The sequence below is a fragment of the Electrophorus electricus genome, chromosome 12, assembly GCF_013358815.1.
Source record: "Electrophorus electricus isolate fEleEle1 chromosome 12, fEleEle1.pri, whole genome shotgun sequence".
In the NCBI taxonomy this organism is placed as follows: Eukaryota; Metazoa; Chordata; class Actinopteri; order Gymnotiformes; family Gymnotidae; genus Electrophorus; species Electrophorus electricus.
Window position 1 is genome coordinate 10,003,250 of NC_049546.1, and position 13,581 is coordinate 10,016,830.

Below are 13,581 nucleotides of genomic sequence, written 5' to 3' on the forward strand. Positions count from 1 at the left end.
ACACATGCTGGTTAATATGCTGTTTTACACACAAATACACATGCACGCTTATGTTTGTGCATGCTAAACATAAACATCAACATGAAAAAGCTACAGAAATACATCCAAAAGAGTCCTGTAATTAGTGGTGCTCATAAGCAACTGGTAATTCATCCATATTCATGTGTCAGATGAAAAGGTAAGGGTGCTAATAGGCTCCTTAACCCTCTGCGTAATTGTAGGCTGCAAGTTTCTCTCTCTCATATATTGTCTCTCATTTGGCCTTTTTGACTTGGTCTCTAAGTGTGTGAGCTTGTGTATGTATATGTGTGTGTGTGTGTGTGTGTGTGTGTGCTTGTGTATGTGTGTGTGAGAGAGAGAGAGAGTGTGTCCAGGTGTACAGCCTGAAAGAACAGCGCATACAGTGAACACAGACTAAAGAGTGAGGAAAAACATTGCGGGTCTTTGTGTCTGTTCAGTAAGTCTCATCAGAGTGAATAGGAATGAATAGGAACATGTGTAATGTGTAGTGTGTTTTTATGAGTGTTTATGTGTGCAAGCGTGTGCAGGGGTGGCTTTTAATCAGTGCACACTTTTCCCTCTCTTAACACCATTCCTCCCAAATGTACACACACACACACCTCTACCTCACATATGCCATATATTTTCACTTTCCCTACAGTTTCACACTGAGTGCATTACCTTCTTTCCCATGACACTACACAAACTCCACACAGTGTGTTTTTTTAATGGCTGCATTTATGCAATGTGTGCAGGATTCAAAATTAGTTTGTAAATGATGAACAGAACCTAGGACCTAAGATGAACTATAGAACTGCTAGCATTAAAATACTGAAGGTGGCCACCAAGCTTAAAATCCCATTAACAGTGCAAACACACAAGTAAGAAAGAAACAATTAAAAAAAAAGCAAATATTAAAAAGCTAATTTCAACTGTTTGCCATTCTCAGAGAGGTGATCACCCATTACGTTTGCTCTGAACAGCCACATTCTTGCCTAATGAGATCATGAACTGAAAGCATTTTGAAATCTTTGAGGTTGCACTGCAGTGTTCCCACACACCCCTGTGAAAAAACAATACTGCAATGTGAGAAAAAAAAAGAGCTCGCATGCAAATCTGTTTCTCCGGGTTGCAGCGGCAACCCAGGCATCCTGATGCCAGCTTTCAGTGGGGAGCGAAACGCTCTGAGAGCAGTGGAGTTGTGGCCCCCGGAACCAAATGCGCCATCCGAATACACAGGAGGTGCAGTTTTAGTGGTCTTTCCATGTTTACACAGAGACTGAACACATATTCAGAAGATATGATTTATACTCCTCAAAATATTGGTGAACAATATAGATTCAATGAAATGCAAGCAATAAATTCATGTAATTTGTTTTGTTGTTTATATGTTATGCATATGTTATGCATTTTAAATATACAATAATGTAGACAAGCTCTCCTCTCTTTACAGAACAACAGTGAGATATTTTACTTGAGTGAGCATTAAGTGCTTAATTTGAGTGTGTTTGTGTGTGTGTGTGTGCGCGAGCGCACATTGTGAGCGTCCCTGTGCTCTCTAATCAGATTTCCCGCATGCCCCGAGGTTCCACCACTCATCTGCTGCTTCCGGGCGGAGAGGCATGTCACACGGGCGTGCACATTCACCATTCCCTCTTCAACTCTCAGTGTGCGGGATGTGAGTCAGACACACGCTCGCCCAACACGGCCGCTTTCATCTGGATCGACACCACCCCCTACTTTCCCCCCTCTGCAGGAACCCTGTGCCAAAACACTGCCCCGCCTCCTCCCCTCCAGCCATCCTTGCAACCCAGCTTGGCGCGGAGGAGACGTGCGCGTATAATCACCGAACAGAATCGCTAATTAGCAGACGGTACGGTCCACAGCAGGCGCTTCATCTCCGTAGCACACGCGCAAAAAGAACCTCATTTCCATTTCGGATCCAAAGTTCCGGGTCCTTTCAACCTGGTTGCTTTCCTGGGGTTCATTACGATCTGCCGGTTACGTGATAGGAATGTATGGTGAGGACTGACTTCAGGAGTAATGTCATTTATTACAGATCCCTGTTTATAACACAGTGGCTTCACACGCTCAGATTCATCATAAACGTTGGCTCACCCCCCTTCCACATCCCCCCCGTCCCACTCCCACTCTCGGGGATGGACGCCCTGGGTCACCTCCTCAGCGGCACGAAGCCCAGGACAAGGCGAGACAAATGGCCTGCCGGGCCTTTGATACCGCCACCAGGGCGATGACGCTGGGGATGAAATATTACCTTTCATAAGAGCCAGGGAGAGTGCTAGCAGAGGGGCACAGTTACCGCGCAATGTGATGAACCTGCAGCCATTCTGTGCATCAGCATAGGTGCTTTCACACACACACCTCCGCACATATGTACACACACCCATATACACACCAGCACAATGGAAGCTCAAATGGACCAAGTGTCTGTTTAGAATTGTAATGTCAGATGTTTTATCTCTAAACTGGAAGGAATATCTGTCTAGATTGAACAAAAATTGTATTTTGGACTGTTATACTACAAAATACATTTGACTTTGATGACTCTCAATGTCAACATTGTTGATGCAAGTCTAGAAATACTGTTTAAACAGACAGTAGACTAAATAATAAGATTATATGAAAGACTTAAAACCCATGGCTAACCACTGGCTGGCCACTAGCAGGTCTCAAAACTAAGTTGTTCGAGACGTGAGATTGTCTTGTACCGTGAATTGAAATGGACCGCTGTGGGCTTGCATGTTTATATGTATGTGTCTAAGAGACAGCCAGCCAGCAAGAGAGAGAGAGAGAGAGAGAGATGTGGCAACATGTCATCACCTAAAAGACAAACTCACTCAGTAACTAGTACATTGACCACACCTCTCACTGTATATAATAATGATCTATATCCTGCTATTATATTTATTGTTATTATTACTGATTTTGCTTTATTGACTATAATGTACTATAATCTATTGTGATATTTGTATTTTTATTATTGTTACTTTTGACTATCATCATCATCATCATTAACCTAAAAACATTATTTTCAGGACATGTTCAGTTCTAAACTGTGTGCAAAATTGTACCTACTACAGTCATGCCAATAAAGCTACCTTGAATTGAAATTGAGAGTGTGATAGCGAGCAACAGAGAGTGATACAGAAGGGAGGAGAAAAAGAGTGAGAAAGAGTATGTGACTGTGTGTGCGCATGATGTCATATCTTGCTTTTATATTATCCATTATCTCCTGCTTAAAGGCTACCCTGAATAGCAATATTTATTTGTGATTACTACTGTTATTTGTGATAGTACTACTATAAGTAGCTACTATAAGCTAGCACAAATGATGCTAGTGAAATCTTCAAGCTAATTGTAGCTAGTTAATAATATTTAGCAATTTCATACATTCCTTCACAATCACAAAGTATGTAAAATAATAAATAGGTATCATTTCCAACAGAGAAGAACCATATCATGAATGAGATCTAATTTGTTAAGCATTATCTTAATTTCCAGTCATTACTGAATAACCATTTTGAATTTTATTTTCCTCCTGTTTACTCCTCGTAAGATACAATCTTGTTTCTTGCCCTGTGTGGAAGTGATATCTATCTATAAACATTCCTATCTGTGTTAAACTGTGCCTCAAGGGCTGAGAGATACTGAACAGATGACTGAAAGAAACTGTCATAGAGAGGAAGGAACTGAATGAAACTTCTCTCATCTGCTCTCTTTGGAAAATCAAAGAAAACTGGTGTGAGGTGCTCTTTTTTAGTGAAGCTAGTCTGTTCAGAAGGGCAAGCTCTCAAGTCTCTCTTCAATCTGGTGAAAAGGACAAGTTTAAAGATGCTACTCTGCTACAGTGTGTCTATTAGTGATTTGTACAGATACGGAATATCACCCATGTAAGGGTCTATTATTTTCAATTCACTCTGCCATCAGTGAGAGTGCAGGAAATGGTGGTAACGACAGGTTTGGTTTAGAAAATGACTGAGAGTCAGCCTTATCCATGATACACATCTCGGAAAACCTATACTGACTAACTCTTCCCAGTTAAAAGACCCAATAGCTTTTAGCTCACATTACATTTGACACTGCAGCAGAGATTAACAAAAGAAAAGACTTAATCCTAATATTGTTCAGCATTATCTAAGTAATGTTGAGAACCTTCAAAAAACACAAGCTGCTCTACCATCTGACATCATCTACTGCTGACATCATAAGCGTCTAAGGGGCATTGGCTTTGCTTGCATCATCAGTGATGCGATGGAGATCTGAGCAATGGCCAGCTTGAGTCACATCTGAGTCATGGCAGCCCTCCCTTACAGAGAGCCCACTGAGAAATCCCATCATGCACTCCGTCTGGCAGCCACACTCCAGGATGCGCTGGACAACACATTATGCAAGCTACAAATGCAAGTTACACAGAGAAGCAGTTACATCGTGGAGTTCAAGTTACACTGATTCTAGAACAGCATTGATGGCAGTGTGACTGTGTGACTTATCCATTTATGTCCCAAGCATGTTCCGATCACCGACATCATGAACAAGAAAGCCAAACATCAACCAGTTGCTTTAAGTGAATAACGTGGGAGTGTGAAGGAAACAGAAAGAGGTAATAAAAAGCCCTCACATTTATTTATCAGCGATTTACAGGGAACCCTCAACACCACATAGACTCATTTCAGCTGCTGTCATGCAAATGGCAAAAAAAAGTACAAACACTCACTTTTACCGATTGACACAAAAGGGCCAGGTACTGGCATGTGAAGGGAAGGGGGCTTTTAAGCTCAGGCCCATGCAAGGGATGGGTCAGAGCCATTATGTGTGGAAGCGGGCGTTTTGGAGAGCAGGGGGTAATTAGTGCAGCGAGGAGACGGGTGGATGTCACTTACCCGTAGAATTTCCTCCACACAGCTGGAGTCGTTGGACAGGCTGACCTGCAGAGAAGAAAGAAAGGAAGGAAAAATAAAGAAAGAAAAGACTCATTAAAAATGGTAAAAGCAAAGAGACACCAGGAAACAAAAAGGCTGCTTTAAACACTGATATGTACTGAGTTTATTTGGTAGACCTAAATCTGTAGGTATAGGCTGTTAACATTTTAACTTGTCTTGTTCTCTGCACTGCTGTGCCACATTTCCAGGGACATCTTTCAGGAAAGACCAGTTTTACACCCCCCCCAACACAAACCTGCTGTATTCATGAGTTCATATCCAGTATTTACACATGCATTCCTGGTATAAATTTATGTTAAAAGAATCCAGCCAGCATCGTTTCTTCAAAACCAGGTCACTCCTAAAGAAGGTGATGTAAACTAATGAAGATTCACAATGTGTACATTGTACACAATGGGTACGAGACAGTCATGTGACTTCAGAGTACAGTATCCTGAGCACAGTGCTGCAAGTGGAGAATTATAACTTTGAACGGCAAAACATATAGCAGGCATTTAGGCCTGGCTGTAGAAGCAGGTGTTGCCTGATAAAGTCATGTAATGGTGTCTGCTAAAGTCAAGTCTCGGTGTCCCATAAAGTCTTGTCTTGGTGTTGTGTGCATACATTGCTTGTGCTACTGATGCCACACAGGTGTTCGGCCAGCAGCTGAGTCAGTACCGCGTGCTGGGTTCTCAAACAGTAAAGATGCACTGTACAATCACTCCAGCTGATCAGATGGGGGCGAGATGACATCACTTCCCATATGTGGCAAAGCTGGCTGCCATCAGGTGCACTCCTGCCCATGGCCCATGTACCAGCGGAGGCCGGCTGTATGCTAGCTAATCACTAGACTCACACTGGCGGCTTAGAAGGCAGTGGAATGTCATCGGGTTTACGTTCAGCTGCAGTGACTCAGCGACACTTTAAAGCAGGCTGAGGAAAATAGCAATTAAGGCCTAACAAGTCCCTAGTAGACTAATGGGCCACAATTGGCCAGGCATAAGGGACCAAAGAATTGCTTAATAACTAGTAATTCATTACCCTCTGAGTATGGCCAGCCCTACGATAACTCATTCTTTTCCCCTGCCGACTGGTCTCGTGTGTGTGTGTGCGTGTGTGTTTGCCTTTGCCAATTTCAGACATATCACCGCATTTTAAATATTCATCTCCATCCAAGCAAGCTTCAGTTAGCCCTGGTCAAGCAGAAAACTTCAGCCCCCTGCTACTGTTAATGCTGCTTGTGGGATTTAAGCATGCTCAAGATGAACAGTCGAGTCTAAGAGGAGAGCTGGACAAAAGGAACTCCAGAGAAAAGGACTCTTTCCACTCTATCTACCCGGACACTGATCAAGGCCAGCCGTGGAAAGAGGCTGGGCATCAGTGTGAAGGTCAGCCATCTGGAGGGAAACGGGTGTGGCTGGGTTCGCTGGTGTTAGAAAAAACCTGCCCTGCCCCTGACCCATAGTACCTCGCACCCAAGTCTGAACGGTACCATCACTGAAGTTTTGAGTCTCCTGAAGGCAGAGAGAATTATCTGAAGGGCTGAATCAGGTATGGCAGAAAACCACGAAGCAGTGCTGCTCTGTGGCTCTCTACAATCCGGTGTGAGGAACGCTGCCATATGCCTTTCCTCATGATGCTGTGTCCTGCTCCTGGAGGTCTAGATTTATGTTCCAACCCTACCTGTACCAGTCCTAACCTACCTGGACTAGATTGCGTTTGGAACAACAAAGCATTTTCCAGGCATTTTGTCATGCCTGAAAACCCTTAATAAGTGTTGGTGCCCCTAAACTCTGCCATGGGCAGGAAAGCCGGAGGGAGCACAGTAAACGCGGCTCCCCGGCAGACGTAAACTTCCTGTTTTCTCAGGGCCAGCACATAATATCCTGTTCCCATAGAAACGGAATGTTCAGGCTTAGGCGCTCTAATCAGATGTTGCTCCGCCATTGTCCTCCTTTGCTCTGCTTTTAAGAGTGCGGCGGAGGGAGCCCATTGCTATGACGCCCGAGTTCATTTCAGCGTTACCTGTGGTGAACCCCATTTCGATTCCAGCCGAGATGCTAAAAGGCGCGCGGCGGCACGAGCTGAATGCAAACGCCGCTCATATCGCCTGCGGGCTGACAGAAATGTCAGTGATATGAAGAGGGATTCGTGCGTGCTGGAAAATTGTTTATGCCAGCAAAGGGCTCTTTCCCCCCCCTCAGTCAGGATTCTGCCATTATGTTTTACTCTTATCCAGATTCAATATGTTTTACTCTTATCCAGATTCAACCAAAACACCACAGAATTTTATGGATAGCAAGGTAAACATTTTGTTGGTAAAGCAGACATGGAAATAGGATGTTAAATGTTGTTGTTGTTTTTTTTTTGTTTTTTTTTTCCCAAGACATGCCGAGGGTCACCTTTACTCCTCATATTCCACGATGTTATCATGTGAAATGGCAGGAAAGATGTTGTCCAGCTGCGATCTTATTTCGGTGCTACTGCAGGGATCCTGGCCATACCTGCATCCTTAGGACGATTTAATGGCTTCACAAATGATTTCTCTCTCATAGTCAGTTCCCCCGCATATAGGAAAATGTTGTCAGGCTGAAATATTGTAAAGGAAAAAAAATAAAAATAAAAAATATGATGACAACTGGAGCAGCAGAGTCCCCAAAACTGAACTAATTTTCTGCAAATTTTAATTCACTCATTTTTCTCTTGCTCCCTTCATCTTTGCATCAACAACATGAACATAAAAGCTAAGTCTAACCGTAAGGTATCAGTACTCTAGATTAACTTTTTCCACAAACTCACACCCATAAATCACAGGTCGCAGTGAATAAACTATTCAGTGGTTCCGCAGTGCCGCCTTTAATCACCGTGAGCCAGTTCACTAGACCTTTAGTCGCAGACGAATTTAGCACCATATCTTTATTCTCAGGGAAAGAGAAAAAAGGTGACCATTTTAATAGGCAGATACAGAGATCACTGGAGGAGTCGCTAATCTCTGCAAGCTCTTTTTTTGGCATGACTGTGGAAAAGTTGGAAAGGGTGGGAAAGAAGGAGAAAGTGTCAATCACCTCGTTCTCCAAGGCTGCAGAAACCTTTCAGAGAGAGAGACAGAGAGAGAGAGAGAAAGTCCTGTCCCTCTGAATCATGGGAGGATCCTGGGGAATATTGTGGTGGCAATTACCAGGGCAGGAGTGCATTTTTCTTTGAAATAGCTGTTCAGAAAGCGTCTGTGCATCAACAACATATAAGATGTATTAGTCTTTTTCTTAAAGGGGAAAAGGGAGAGGGGGGGAAAAAAAAGCATATCAAAGTGGAAAGCTGCACTCAGCACTTAGCCCGCCGCTAAATTGCGCTTAAAAAGTGGAAGAGTGGCTCCGTGAACAAACAGATCTGAAAGGGGGGCAAGAGAGGGACTGGATGACTGCCTTTACCTGCCTATCCGTCTGACAGGCCACGGAGGATGGGGAGCAAAAAAAGAGGGGAGGAATGATGGATGGAAGGAAGAAAAAAGTGGCCGCGGCACAGTCAGCGATGACAGGCGGAGGGGTGCGGCGAAGGCACTCGTGTCCTGATATAGATGAGTAGGCAGATGGGATGAGAAAAGGAAAAAGTTCCCATTCCATTTCACACCACTGGGGAGAAAATAAGGGGGGGGGGGGAAGCTGAAATAAATAAAATAACTAGACTAGTAACAAGTCAATCTGGGTTGTGGTCTTTGAGAAAAGGCCCAGAGTGCAATGGGGTTGGATTTTTAAAGTGCCGGCCAGTGAGCCATGGCCACCATGTGGTGGGAAAATAAAAGAGGGCCATGAGGTGTGGAGGGGGGGAATGGTTCCACAGAGATGGAACATGTGCAGAAAGTCTTCAGCTCGCTAAAGGTTAGCTTGGTTACCGCGATCTCCTCTGCTTGTTAGCATCGGCCAGCTTGCTGAGAGAGCCAAGAAACAAACAAACCAGAGTGGGGCGAGTGGAATCTCCCACAGTAGAAGTGTGTGTGTGTGGTGGTGGTGGTGGTGGTGGTGGTGGTGGTGGTGGGGGGGGTTATCGTGCCTTTGAACTGTCATACATAATGTAGTCTTTGAAATATTGTAAGAGAGAAAGAGAGAGAGAGAGAGAGGAGGAGAGGGAAAGAGGGACAGAGGTAGAGAGAGACATAGCAGAAGCAGAGAGAGAAAAGCAGAAAGGAAAAGAGAAGTAGATAGAGTGAGTGAAGTCCAGGATACACGACGCTCTTCTTTCACCTGCGCGGTCATGCATCATTTAGTGTGACCTGACCAAATGTTGTGTTGCGGATACGCTACCAAGACCGGAGCAGACTAGAGGCGCAGATGAATCCAGCTCTCCTCCTGAATAATGTCTGTGATACAATCACTTTCATGTGTGCCAGTCTCCCGCTGCTATGAGAAAGCCCCGAGAAAGCCATTCAGTATTCAGAGCATTAGACTCCAGATCCCAACGCCGCTGCTTTAACGCAGACTTCTCCATGTGCGACACAGCCTTTATGCAACTAGTGTTGACACCAACACACAACCACCCAGAAAATCTACCCTGGTATATGACAACAAATCATTGAACAGCAAACGGTATGAGAAAGACGCAAACATCTCTCCAGGCATGGTCCTACACTCATCAGGCTCATCAGTTGCTTTGATTGACATACTAAGCATTATAATTTTGAGTCATATAATTAGGCTTTTTAACTAATGCGCTGTCCTCTTTTGTAAGTGGGCTGGTGATACCGTAAAAATGTCCAAAGGACTTTTCACACTCTTAAATGTTTTATTTATTTATTTATTTATTATTTAACAGTTTTGAAAACAACACATATTTCTGTAGTAAATCTACATCCATCAAACAATCCTCAGGGAAGCAAATCAGTGAACGAACATACAATCAGTTGCGGCTTCGCGTAGAATGAAGTCAATGCGGCAAACGGCAGGCGCGCGCTTCCTGCCACATTCTGTATTGACAGCTCAATTCCCCCCCCCCCCATATAATCGTTCAGCTGCTGCCAGACATTCTCTAGCCCAATTAAATGAAACCCCCCCCCCCCCCCCATGACTGTCGTGCTGTTGAGTGACTCGCTAACACGCTTTTTCCGGTGATTCCTCAGCTTTTGCTGAGATTTCTCATGGTCTGCGCCAAGTACGTTTTCCATAGGGGGGTGGTAGTCAGGTAGTTCACTGGGTATTGAGAGCGTTTGCTTTCCCCCCACCCCCTCACCCCACAAGGCTCATGTTCTATTCCAGATCGTGAGCTATTTTTTTTTTCCACATCTTTTTTTTTTTTTTTTTTTCCCCTGGACAAGGTGGAAACTGTGTGTATGTGTTTGTGTGTGTGTGTGTGTGTGTGTGTGTGTGTGTGTGTGTGTGTGTGTGTGTGTGTGTGCGTGCACATGTCTGTCTGATGGTTATGGTTAGGCTGCACACACTTCTCACCCACTTTTGGAGGAGAAAAGAACAATGTGAGAGGACTTTTTTTTTCTACATCACTTCACCTAAAAAAACACCATGTGGATATAATAGCCAATGTATACCTAATCAACTCTAATCTTGGGATGTAATCAATTTACATAGGGATTCTGCAAGGCTGATGTAGAGCCTGGAGGCTGTTCTAATATCCCCATAAAAAGGTTTTTTTTTTTTAAAGCTGCGAAGCTCTGAGGAAAACACTGATGGGGGAGAGCAGAACAAATACCCTTATAAGTCTGTGGCTAACAGCTATTCTCTGGTCTTGGTATGACCCCGGCAGTGCTTTACTTGCTTGTGGGTGTGGGTGTGTGTGTGTGCGGTGTGCGCATGCGTGTGTGTGTGTATGTATGCATGCAAACATTTATGTGTTCCGAGTATGTGCGTGTTGGCCTGTACATTTGGACATTTCCTCCTCTGCTGCTCACTTGAGCAGGTCTGACTGTGTGTGTGTGTGTGTGTGTGTGCATACATGCATGCATGCATGCATTGCATGTGTGTGTATGGGCATACATGCCCAGTATGTGCATACATGTGTGCGTATATGCATGTGTGTGTACGTGCATTTATTTGTGTTTTGGTACCATGGCCAGCCACACTCTAATGTGCAGCAAAGGCTTGGCATCCGCTCACCAAGCGGCGCACGGCTGGCTAGCCTGCACCCCGGGCCCCGGACCCCTAGACCACTTACTCGCCTTCTTACAGCAACCAGCTGCCTGAATCAGATAGGACAACATAATACAAATTAGCAAGAGCATTATCTATGCAGAGGTGATGACCTGTCATAACACACTATTTCATGAGTCATTTCAGAATGGCTAAGACGAACACTGCATTTATGATTTCATTGTTGCATTATGAAGGATGACTCTGCGGTTTTGTTAATCATCTGCCTCTGAAATGTCTGGCTTTGACAGCAATGCTAACTGATGATAATAGGCCTGGTGCAACATATGTTAATCACAATGCCATTTATTCCATTACACAAAGCAATGCTTGGAAAATGACAATGAAACAAACACTCATCTCTCTAGTCAGATGCATAGGAGGCTACGGAAACATTATGACTAACATGAACTGAAGAAAAGAGGTCGAACTCTGGGCTCAACTCGCCAGACTGCTCCTGTAGCTTGAGTGGCCACCCTTGGCACACAGGAACACACTCTCACACAGACACAGACACACACTTTCTCACTCACAAATACACACTGCTTTTACGCCACGGCTGCTCCATGGTGGAACAAAGGCACCTAATCACCATGCGGAGCACAACATCACTCAGACGACAGCAGAAGCGTGACTGCAAAAGAGTGGGGGGGTGTTGGGGGGGGATAAATCCTGGGGACATTTTCCAAATATGGCTGTTTGTGAGGAAAGAACATCAGGCCCAGGCCAACACAGCACAGTGAGATGTAAAACCTCCACCCAGCAGCATTCTGATTATTAATCTGAGCTAGCTAATAACTCTGTGTGCTAGCCAGCAACCCCCGAGCCCCTCAGTGAATGCAGGCAAGAAGGCCAGGTCACACCAGCAACACCTCCTGTTGCGATTAATGAGCTTGTGGATTTGATCTAACAAATGGGAGAGGTGGAGATCGAGGGACATATGAGAGAGAGAGAGCGAGAGAGAGAAAAAATGAAAGAAAGGGAGGGAGGGAGAGAATGAGAGAGAGAGAGAGAGAGAGAGAGAGAGAGAGAGAGACGGAGGAGTAGATGAGTATAAATGCAGCTTATCGTCTCCGCTAAAGCTACCTTTGTTTATGGACATGGTGGCTAGAATGAAGCACTTTCCTGTGGGACATTACAATGGTTTGCATAAGCCAGTTCAGTGTGGCCCAGAGCCCCTCTCTCCCCGCCAGCCTCCCAGTGAGTGTCATCTTCCAAAAAAAGGTTAATAAGCAATAAAATATTCAACTAGTTTGGAGCTGAGGAGGATGGAGGTAGAGAAAAGCATTTGGAGAACAAGTTATTTTTTACCCAGTTGGATCAGGCCAATGTGAGTCTCAAAGGCACTGCGTGTTTATCCATGAGTTATTTGGAATACGTCCAAAGTCTAAAGTGTTCAGGAGTACCCTCATTGTGAGAGGTTATAAGATAGGTTAATGAAGTCTTGACACATTTATTACAAAAGATTACCTCTTTGTAATGACTTGCTTGGTAATTGTGGTGTGTGTGGATGTATGAGTGTTGAATTGAGTTCAGTCATGTTACAGTCATATCAAAGTGACCACAGGGTTGGACTGGATTGTGCTTTGAAGCTAAAAGGTTCAAGCATGAAATGCATCAGGATGAGTAAGTATGGTATATTATATATATGTGTGTGTGTGTGTGTGTGTGTGTGTGTGTGTGTGTGTTTAACCTAATTTTTTTATGACGTGGAACTGAATACATTCAGGCATGCGCTGGGACCACTACGGCAGTGCTACTATAAACAACTAGATTGAACTTGGCTCCTTATCACACAGGGTGCTGTAGCCTCCTACCCCATCAACAAAGCAAATCTGTTATTCTTTTCCCAAATTTCATTCAACTGCAACATAACTGTCATACTCTAATAACTGCTGGTTTGGCCAGCCATGACACTTCGACGTGCGGACCTACCCAAAGACTAGCTCTGCACGGTACTGATTATACTGACCACATCCCTGTCTTGCTCTGTAAAGTTTAACCTAGGCCTGAGGATTCAAGGTCCCTGGGAGCTCTGGCACATCGCATCGTTCCCTCATGTGTCTGCGGCGGCTGAAGGCTTCTTGGTGGCCCGGGCATTCGCTCAGCCAGCGGCTTCCTGGAGCCCTTCACTCTCTTCCTGGCCACCACGATAGCACTGGACCTCTTTCATCTGAAGAGTCTCTCCCTGGTCTGACCCCGTCACTATCCCTGCTATGGCTAATTAGCTAAAGCAGCGCGTCTCACGTGCATCGCAATTACGCGCCAGAAACGTCAACCCGAGTTCCCGCTCTTATCCTAATTATCTGTTACTAATTTAAATTTTGGCTGTGGTGAGGCTCGGGAACGCTGCTAATGTAAGTGTTCCTGTCTGTCGGAGGGTAATTTGATTTAGAGCGCGTCCACGGTCTAATTAAATATGCTATTTATGCTCAGTATGCAAGTTTGGGGCCGAGGCCTATCTGCGTTTCATCAGCACATGAGCTTGGGGGAGCAAGGGGAGGCGGGAT

The 13,581-nt window shown here is 44.6% G+C and overlaps 1 protein-coding gene across 1 annotated transcript in view; it reads right to left on the reverse strand.

The window, feature by feature from the left end:
• The window catches only part of aff2 (AF4/FMR2 family, member 2), a 135,127-nt gene that overhangs the window by 57,693 nt on the left and 63,853 nt on the right, over positions 1–13,581 (reverse strand). The window contains exon 4 of the mRNA XM_027002154.2: positions 4,902–4,946. Coding sequence (XP_026857955.2) covers positions 4,902–4,946 — 45 coding nt within the window. The remainder of the gene's footprint in view (positions 1–4,901; positions 4,947–13,581) is intronic.